A 10,234-nucleotide genomic window follows, 5' to 3' on the forward strand; every position below is an offset into this window, starting at 1 on the left:
ATGCGCAGAACGGATAGGGCAGGTGGCACAGATAGGCTACTGACAATCCCAATGCTAACTAGCCTCTAACTAGCCACAGTCCCAATGCACGCAGACACAGGATAACAAGCCGCTAACTAGCCACAGTCCCAATGCACGCAGACACAGGATAACAAGCCTCTAACTAGCCACAGTCCCGATGCACGCAGACACAGGATAACAAGCCGCTAACTAGCCACAGTCCCGATGCACGCAGACACAGGATAACAAGCCGCTAACTAGCAACAGTCCTGATGCCCGCAGACACAGGATAACAAGCCGCTAACTGTCGGGAGGATAAAGGAGGCTAACTGGTTTAGTCTGCTGTTAGTCTTACTTAAGGATGGAGACAGGCGTGACATTAGGCCCCCTGGCTTACTGCATTAATCTTACTGTGTACTGTGGATAGTTAGCGGCTTGTTAGGCTAGTTAGCGGCTTACTGCTCTAATCTTACTGTGTACTGTGGATAGTTAGCGGCTTGTTAGGCTAGTTAGCGGCTTACTGCTTTAATCTTACTGTGTACTGTCTTCCTTCTGATTAGCTCCTTCTGCTACTGTTGGTTTATATGCTACTTTTTCCAACAACAACACCTCAAATAAATAAAATAGCAGTGGTCATGTTGCTTTTTCCCTATGAATAACAACACCTCAAATAAATAAAATAGCAGTGGTCATTTTGCTTTTTCCCTATGAACAACAACACCTCAATAAATAAAATATTAGTGGTCGGAGGATGTTCTGCAACAGATGTGCTCTCTCAAGGACAGTGGAGGAGTGGAGAGGAGAGAAGCGTGAGTGAGGAGGATAGAGGAGAGGAGAGAGGAGGAAGAAGAGAGGGGGAGGATAGAGGAGAAGAGAAGCTTGTGTTACCTGTGAGTGTAGGCAGAGTGACCAGCTCGCGCGTGGCGCCGGTGGGTCTGTCGTAGAGTTTGTCCAGCACGATCTCCTTGTCTCCGTCGAAGAAGTAGGAGCAGAACCCAGAGATGGAGGTCGTCGGGCCGCCCACGTTGTTTCTGTGACACACACAGAGTGTCGGATTACAGGAGGCCAAAGGGTTTCAATAATCAACCCAATAATCAATATTCACCACGATAATCAACAATCAAAACGATAATCAATAATCACCACGATAATCAATAATCAACAATCACCACGATAATCAATAATCAACATTATGATCAATAATCAACATGATAATCAATAATCCAAATGATAATCAACAATCAAAACAATAATCAACATGATAATCAATACAATATTTATTAATCACCATGTCAATCAATAATTAGTCATCAATATGAAGATTTTGTGTGTGTGGGGGGGGGGGGTCACCTGAGGTCCACAATCAGAGCATCAGTGTCCAACACCTTGTTCCACACGTGCTCCACGATCACCTGGGCGATGGCCTTCACCTGCTCAAAGTCTCCGAACATGTCGAAGCGCAGGTAGCCCACATTGTTCTCGAAGATGTCCGTGTGGAAGGAGACCTTGATGAGCTCGATGATCACCTCAGGTGGGTACTGGGGGGGGGACAGAGAGAAGAATGAGACGCGCTCGCCAGCCAATCACATCGTGCTATCACCACATAAACCAATCACATCGCGCTATCGCCAGCCAATCACATTGTGCTATCGCCAGCCAATCACATCGTGCTATCACCACATAAACCAATCACATCGCGCTATCGCCAGCCAATCACATCGTGCTATCGCCAGCCAATCACATCGTGCTATCACCACATAAACCAATCACATCGTGTTATCGCCAGCCAATCACATCGTGCTATCACCACATAAACCAATCACATCGTGCTATCATGACATAAACCAATCACATCGTGCTATCATGACATAAACCAATCACATCGCGCTATCGCCAGTCAATCACATCGTGCTATCGCCAGCCAATCACATCATGCTATCATGACATAAACCAATCACATCGCGCTATCGCAAGCCAATCACATCGCGCTATCACAACATACAGAATGAGATGCGCTCTCTCCAGCCAATCACATCGTGCTATCACCACAAGCTTCATTTGGAATGATGTCCAGATGTAAACATGGATACGTCACTGACTGAGTCATAAGAGGAAGTGCAGGTTTCATTCTATTGACCGTCTCTCTTTGGAATGGACCGAGCCGATCACGACTAAATCATTCATCGAGAATGCGCTGCTTAAGGAATGACCTCTCTTTTTAAATCGACATACAGGATGACCTCTTAGTAACAGGTCAGACTGAGTGTGTGTGTGCGGAGGTCTGGTGAGGGTGTGTGTGGAGGTCTGGTGAGGGTGTGTGTGGAGGTCTGGTGAGGGTGTGTGTGCGGAGGTCTGGTGAGGGTGTGTGCGGAGGTCTGGTGAGGGTGTGTGTGCGGAGGTCTGGGTGAGGGTGTGTGTGGAGGTCTGGTGAGGGTGTGTGTGCGGAGGTCTGGTGAGGGTGTGTGCGGAGGTCTGGTGAGGGTGTGTGTGCGGAGGTCTGGTGAGGGTGTGTGCGGAGGTCTGGTGAGGGTGTGTGTGCAGAGGTCTGGTGAGGGTGTGTGTGGAGGTCTGGTGAGGGTGTGTGTGCGGAGGTCTGGTGAGGGTGTGTGTGCGGAGGTCTGGTGAGGGTGTGTGTGCAGAGGTCTGGTGCTCTGGTCAAACTAAGGGTGTGTGTGCGGAGGTCTGGTGAGGGTGTGTGTGCGAAGGTCTGGTGCTCTGGTCAAACTAAGGGTGTGTGTGCTGAGGTCTGGTGAGGGTGTGTGTGCGGAGGTCCGGCGCTCACCACGGCGGGCAGGGCAGGCACGTTGTGTGTGGTCTTCAGGCTCTTGTCTCCGGAGAGCTTGAGAAGGTCGGCGGACAGCTTGACCTCCAGCTCCTCTTTGGTGTTGACCATGGCGTACTCTCCGCTGGTGGCCAGCGCGCTCAGCTTGGCGGCCACGTCGGCGCCGACGCTCTCGAAGGCGTAGTTCTCGGCGATGAGCGTGGCGGACGCCTGCAGCAGAGCGGGCACCTGTGCCCGTAGGTGGACGATGCGCAGCGCCACGTCCAGAGCATCCTCGGACGCCACCTCCACGTCCGGCTCCACGCCCACCACCTCCCAGCTCTTGCCCGTCACAGGGCTGGTGGACCTGGCCGTGGGCACGGACACGTAGAAGTCCGTCTCGCCCACCTTGATCTTGTCAATCTTGACCGAGCCGCCGGCCGTGTGCTCGCCCACCAGCGTGGCGCGGCCGAGGTTCTTGAGCGCGTACGCCACGTCCTCGGCGATGCCGCGCGTAGCGGCACTGGTCAGCAGGATCAGGGGCTTGGCCGTGCCGTAGCGCGCCCCCATCAGCGCCGGCATGGACATGAGGTCAGTGGTGGAGTCGGACGGCCGGTCGTACACGCTGTCAATGTGGATCTGCGGCTCGGCGTCGGTGAAGTAGGACACGATGTAGGGGATGCCGGACAGCTCGCCGGTGGTGGTGAAGCGCAGGTCCAGCACGAGGGCGTCCGTGGGCAGGATCCGCTCCCACACGTGCTGGATGAGCAGCGGGCCGATCTGCTGCGCCATCTCCTCGCCGATGATGTGCTGGATGCGCAGGTAGCCCAGGTTGCCCTCCATCACCTCCACCTTGACCGTGCCCTGCAGCATGGCGGCCACCTGCTCGGGGGGGAGGTCAGCGAGGGAGGGGGGCGCGGGGGGGGGCGCGTAGTTGGGCTCGTAGGACACGGAGACGCGCGGGTCGCTGATGGTGCTCCTGACCCCCTCGGTCAGCACGGCGGACAGGGCGAGCGGGTCCTCGATGCTCAGGATCTCCGTGTTGCTGCTGGCCGCGTCGATGGCCTCCTCCATGCCCACCAGCTTCTCCGGGGAGCAGTAGTTGTCCAGCAGGATCTTGGCCATGTCCACGATCAGCGTCGGAGGGAAGGCGGCGCGGGCAGTAGTGCCCAGCAGGAGCAGCGAGGCCAGGAGGACCAGGAGGCGGGCCATGGCGCCGTCGGCACGGAGACAGAGACGGAGACGGTGGTCAGCGGAGAGAGGGTTTCGCCGGACAGGACAGGAGAGCAGGAGCAGGACTGAGCAGGGGGGACTCGCGGAGGCAAATGAAGTGGAGGGGACAGTGAGGGTTCTGTTAACACACACGTAAGAGGCTTTTCCCGTAACACGCCGCTAATCTCATTAGACGCTGGCCATCGGTAAGACAATAACACACACTCTCACTCACACACACTCACACACACACTCGCACTCACACACACTCTCACACACACACACACACACACACACACACACTCACACAAACACACACACTCTCTCTCACACACACACACACACACACACTCTCTCACACACACACACACACTCTCACTCACACACACACACACGCACTCTCACACACACACACACACACTCACACACACACACTCACACACACACACAACCACACACACTCACACACACACACAACTACATACATACACACACAGACACACACATATACACTCACACACAACCACACATACACACTCACACACAACCACATACTGTACATACACACTCACACACACACACTCACACTCATTCACCCCAAGTCTCACCACACCATACCTAATCTCTGCACAGACATTCCAAAGGGATTATGTAGGCGTCTAAAAATCCTGCATTACAGATTGTGTAATTCCCCACTTTAAATTCTATAGCTAATTAAACACTTAAGAAGCAGGACCACAGGATTAGCTGGAGTAACGATTATGAATTTAAAATCAGGTGCTGAGTTATTTCCTAAATCAGGTGCTGAGTTATTTCCTAAAAATCAAGAAGAGAGCAGGTTGCACTAGTGTGTGCATTTGTGGGACACGTTGGGAAGAGAGAGCAGGTTGCACTAGTGAGTTGGGAAGAGAGCAGGTTGCACTAGTGAGTTGGGAAGAGAGCAGGTTGCACTAGTGAGTTGGGAAGAGAGCAGGTTGCACTAGTGAGTTGAGAAGAGAGCAGGTTGCACTAGTGTGTGCATTTGTGGGAAGTGAGTTGGGAAGAGAGAGCAGGTTGCACTAGTGTGTTGGGAAGAGAGCAGGTTGCACTAGTGAGTTGGGAAGAGAGCAGGTTGCACTAGTGTGTTGGGAAGAGAGCAGGTTGCACTAGTGAGTTGGGAAGAGAGCAGGTTGCACTAGTGTGTGCATTTGTGGGACACGTTGGGAAGAGAGCAGGTTGCACTAGTGAGTTGGGAAGAGAGCAGGTTGCACTAGTGAGTTGGGAAGAGAGCAGGTTGCACTAGTGTGTGCATTTGTGGGAAGTGAGTTGGGAAGAGAGCAGGTTGCACTAGTGAGTTGGGAAGAGAGCAGGTTGCACTAGTGTGTGCATTTGTGGGAAGTGAGTTGGGAAGAGAGCAGGTTGCACTAGTGAGTTGGGAAGAGAGCAGGTTGCACTAGTGTGTGCATTTGTGGGAAGTGAGTTGGGAAGAGAGAGCAGGTTGCACTAGTGTGTGCATTTGTGGGAAGTGAGTTGGGAAGAGAGAGCAGGTTGCACTAGTGTGTGCATTTGTGGGAAGTGAGTTGGGAAGAGAGCAGGTTGCACTAGTGTGTTGGGAAGAGAGCAGGTTGCACTAGTGAGTTGGGAAGAGAGCAGGTTGCACTAGTGTGTGCATTTGTGGGAAGAGAGAAGAGAGAAGGATGCAGAGTAACTCTGCCTGCTGGCCCGGTGCACTAGTGGCTGGAAGATGTAGTTTCACTAAACTGATATCACAGACTTGTTGCAGATCTTTAAGCAACACACAACAGCAGCATTTGGCATTTATTTATTTACTTTATTTATACAACTTTATTTCACACAGTATATTCTTCAGTTTAGATCAGTTCAGTTACAACTAGAATCACACTTGGCCAAATTAAATTCAGAACCAGTTTATTCAGTTCGGTATACAGTATGGTATGTACATACAATATGTATATATACACACCCACACACACATAATAATCATATTTATATATATGGAACAATAACATCTGTAGGGTTACACACAGAGGTAACATTAAAGAATGTATAAGGAATATGGAATATGCCAGAAATACATAAATGATTCATATGGGCTATAAACACATACATGATTCATATGGGCTCTTCCCATAGTCACCCCTGTAGAAGGCAACTCCTTATAAGCGGTATGCTCTGAAAAGATCATATTTTTGGCAATAAGGTGCTTTTATATTTTTAAGAAACATGATTTTGTCAAATAAAGGTGCTTATATTTAATTATATTGTATTCTCATCATTTCAAATAAAGGTGCTTATATTTATTAATTATATTGTATTCTCATAATTTCAAATGTCACTGAGCTCAGAATCTCAAAGCTCAGAGAGCCTGTCCATTGCTTTGTCCTGTTTAGTCCAACTTCTTGGTCTAAGAATTTATCCTGAATTTGACCTCATATAAACACACACACACACACACACACACACACACATCTCCGCTTTAATCATAAGGAATAAAGCAGCTTAGCTCTGTTCCTGGGCACCCCTGTTACGTTTAAAGCAGAGTTAAGCAGCAGGGTGCGAGCCGAGCGAAACAGAAGACTCTAACTGGGGCAGGGGGTCAGCATTGGTCACTTAGCGCTGCGCTCTCCTGGCCTCCTGCTTGCGCTGCTTGGCAGCGATGATTCTCTTGGCCGCGTTGAGCGCGTCCGATCCCTGGGCGGCGACGTCCGGCTCTACGCCCGAGATGCTCCAGGGTCTCCCGCTGACCGCGCTCAGCAGCGCCTGGTTGGGCACGGACACGTAGAGGATGCTGCCGCCCACCTGGTACATCCCGCTGGACAGCGAGCCGCCCGGCGTGGCCTCCCCGACCACCGTGGCCCTCCGCGCGTCCTGCAGGGCGAACGCCAGCGCCTCCGCCGCCGACCCCGTCATGAGGCTCGTCAGCACATAGACGTCCTTCTCCGAGCCGTAGCGCGGGCCCTGGACCTGCGGCAGGGTCGTGACCTCTGCGGTGGACGAGGAGGAGCGGTCGAAGACGGAGTACAGGTGGCGCGGCGGTGTCGGCGGCTCGGGGCCGAACAGGAAGCTGCAGAGCAGGGGGATGGCGGAGGAGTGGCCGCCCGTGTTGAAGCGGACGTCGATGACCAGCGCGTCCGTCTGCGCCAGCTTGCTCCACACCTGCGTCAGCAGCCGCGGCCCCACGGGGTCAAAGGTCAGAGCCTCCGCGTCCGGCATCGTGTCCAAACGCAGGTAGCCCGTGTTGCCAGGCAGCAGGTCGATCTTGAAGAGCGCGTTGACGACGTAGGCAGCGTCGGCGCTGGACGACGGGAGCTTGGGCAGCTCGTGCGGGGCCTCTGGCTCCACGTCGCAGTAGAACACGTGCAGGCGGTGGTCGCCGGACGTCTCCTGCAGGTCAGAGGTCAGCTGCGAGGCCAGCGACTCATAGTCTACCACCGAGCGGTACGCGCCGTCCCGCCACTTGGCCTCCAGCACGCCGCGCACCTTAGCGGCCACCTCGGGGAACGCGTAGTGTGCGTCCAGTAGCTCGCCCGCGCCGGACACCAGCGCCCGCATCTCCCGGTGGAACTGGACGATCTCGGCCGTCGCCTCCTCCGCCTCATCGGCCAGCACGATGGCGTCCGGCACCACGCCGCCCCCGAGCCAGCGCTCGCCGTTGTTGTCCACAAAGTCGAGGACGGGCACGGTGACGAGGATGCCCGTGGTGCCGTCCGCCCGGAAGGAGCGCGAGTGCAGCAGGTTGCCCGAGGTGATCTCGCCGATGACCGTGCCGCGGCGGAGCGACTGCATCAGGTAGGCGAACTCCTCGCCCGCCGCCGCCGTGTGGTAGCCGGTCAGCACGTAGACATTGCGCTCGGAGCCGTACGCCGGGCCCTGGATGGTGGCGGAGGTGTGGTAATCGGTGGTGGTGTTCTGGATGGAGTTGTAGAGGGTGTAGAAGAGGACAGGTAGGGTGGGGTCGTGCAGGTAGGACAGGAGGATGGGCAGGCCCTCCGACGGACCGCCCGTGTTGGAGCGCAGGTCGATGATGAGGTTATCGGTGTCCCTGATTGGCTCCCAGACTTTCTGCGCTATCTGGCTGTCCAATCTGACGAGAGTGGTGGCATCGAGGAATCTGTCAAAACGTAAGTATCCAGTGTTGCCTGGCCGGACCTCCACTCTGAACACATCGTCCATCAGCGCGTTGGGGTCGCCTGGGGTCGTGTCGGGGTCAGAGTCGCCTGGGGTCGTCACCGGAACTGAGGTGGCCGTCTTGACGACCAGTCGTGGGTCCTCACACACGGACTGGAGTTCGTAGTTAAGCTTGGCCGCCAGGTCCTCCTCCGAGATGACCGTGAAGAAGTCGGTGGTCTCCAGGTGCTTGAGCAAGACTTTGACCTTGTCCCTGGACGCGTAGTATCTCCTGATGAGGTCGGACACGCTGTGGACGGCCTTCGGGATGGTCGCCCGGGCGGCGAGCAGGGCCTTCGCCCTGGACACGGCCTCCTTGGGCCTGACGGACACGGAGGGCGAGACGCCGGTCACCTCCCAGCTCTGGCCCGTCACCGGGTTGGTCGCCCTGGCAACGGGCACGGTGATGTAGAAGCCGGAGCTGTCGATGCGTATCTTGTCCACTCTCACCGACCCCCCAGAGGTCCTCTCGCCCACCACGATGGCGCGGCCCAGGTGCTTGAGCGCGTAGGCCAGTGCCTCGGCCGCGCCGCTGGTGCGCTTGCTGGTCAGCACCATCAGGTCCTTGCGCTTGCCGTAGCGCTGGCTGGGGACGCGCGGCAGCGTCCACAGCTCCCAGGTGGAGTTGGACGGTCGGTCGTAGACGGTCTCGATGAGCGTCAGCGGCTCGGGGTCAGAGAAGAAGGAGACGATGTGCGGCAGCCCGGAGAGCTCGCCGCCCACGCTGTAGCGCAGGTCCAGGATCAGCGCCCGGGTCCGCGCCACACGGTTCCACACGTAGTCCTGCAGGAACGCGCCCAGCTTGGCGGCCGTCTCGCGCCCAAGGACGCGGTCCAGCCGCAGGTAGCCCACGTTGCCGTCCAGCACGTCCAGCTTGGTGGAGCTCCGCACCAGGCGCACCAGCTGCTCCCGCGGGAGGAGGCTTAGCGGCGGTGGCGTCATGGGAACGTAGCCGGGTTCAAAGGTCACCGTGAGCCGGGGGTCGTTGAGGGCGCCCTGCACTCCGGCGGAGAGCACACCGGCCAGCGTCTTGCGGTCGGAGATGTGCAGGATCTCTCCGCTCCGGATGGCCTGCTCGATGGCCTCCCGCATGCCCAGCAGGTTCTCGGGGAAGCAGTAGTTGTCCAGCAGAACCCGCGCCATGTCCAGCACCAGCGCCCGCTGGAACGAGCCGTCCGATGCCCGGCTCTGACCCAACAGTGCCAGCAGCAGAAGCAGCAGTGGCAGTGCCGTCCGCATCGTCCTGCCCGCTCCCGCCGTGCCCCTCCTAGTCCCCAGTGCCATCTGTGCCATCCTACCTGCTCTCGCCATGTCCCTCCGAGTGCCCAGTGCCATTCTGCCTGCTCCCGCTGTGTCCCTCCGAGTGCCAAACAAACGCATCTCTTATGGCTTCTCTCTCGTTTGATTTTTGTTCCAGTTGCTGGAGGCAGCGTTAGATGAAACTGAACCCCCCCCCCCCCCGGTTTTGGACAACAACAACAGGATAAGCTGCTTTGTCCCGGCCTCCAGGCCTAATCCCATCATCACCAGAGCATCAGACGCACAACAACACTCCAAAAAGGATGATTAAAAAGGACTCTGTGAGATAACACAAGCCCCTCATATTGATACAAGGCCTACATTTGACCTACTTTCCCTCAGTTGGTAGGGTTGGGGTAAGTTGGGGTGGGGTAAGTAGGCTTATGTGATACATTTGAAGACATCTGTGAGGTATATGATCTATAGGTCTTCAGCTGCACATGAGACTGGTGTCTGGTAAGTGATGTCTTGAAGCTTAGCACACATCTTAAGCCTGTTAATATTAACCCAAGCTCTCCTCTCTCACTCTCTATCTTCCTCTCGCTCTCTCTCTCTGTTAATATTACCCCCAGCTCTTCTCGCTCTCTCTCTCTGTTAATATTACCCAAGCTCTCACACTCTCTCTCTCTCTTTGTCCCTGTGGTGTGTCATCTTGGAATACCATGCCGAGCATATTAAGCTCATATTCAGGGGTGCCAGTCTCATATTAGGCTCACATTCAGGAGTAACAGTCTCATATTAGGCTCACATTCAGGGCTGACAGTCTCATATTAGGCTCATATTCAGGGCTCAGTC

General features: G+C 55.2%; 2 protein-coding genes across 2 annotated transcripts in view; both read right to left on the minus strand.

Annotated features, from left to right (window-relative positions):
* LOC121705514 (retinol-binding protein 3-like) overlaps positions 1–4,071 on the minus strand; it is a 6,990-nt gene extending 2,919 nt beyond the window's left edge. Inside the window, exons 1-3 of the mRNA XM_042086525.1 lie at positions 2,783–4,071; positions 1,351–1,538; positions 889–1,031 (exon numbers count right to left, since the gene is read on the minus strand). Of these exons, the coding sequence (XP_041942459.1) occupies positions 889–1,031; positions 1,351–1,538; positions 2,783–3,973 (1,522 nt within the window). The 5' untranslated portion in view covers positions 3,974–4,071. The remainder of the gene's footprint in view (positions 1–888; positions 1,032–1,350; positions 1,539–2,782) is intronic.
* A 2,512-nt stretch (positions 4,072–6,583) lies between these two features.
* Positions 6,584–9,433, minus strand: LOC121705559 (retinol-binding protein 3-like). The gene has a single exon (XM_042086594.1). The coding sequence runs from the start codon at positions 9,431–9,433 to the stop codon at positions 6,584–6,586; it is 2,850 nt and encodes a 949-aa protein (XP_041942528.1).
* Positions 9,434–10,234: the final 801 nt, after the last annotated feature.

Source organism: Alosa sapidissima, chromosome 3 (assembly GCF_018492685.1).
Source record: "Alosa sapidissima isolate fAloSap1 chromosome 3, fAloSap1.pri, whole genome shotgun sequence".
NCBI lineage: Eukaryota > Metazoa > Chordata > Actinopteri > Clupeiformes > Clupeidae > Alosa > Alosa sapidissima.

Excerpts from the sequence above, each read along its gene's own strand:
- LOC121705559 (XM_042086594.1), bottom strand. The coding sequence starts at position 9,433 with ATGGCACAGATGGCACTGGGGACTAGGAGGGGCACGGCGGGAGCGGGC.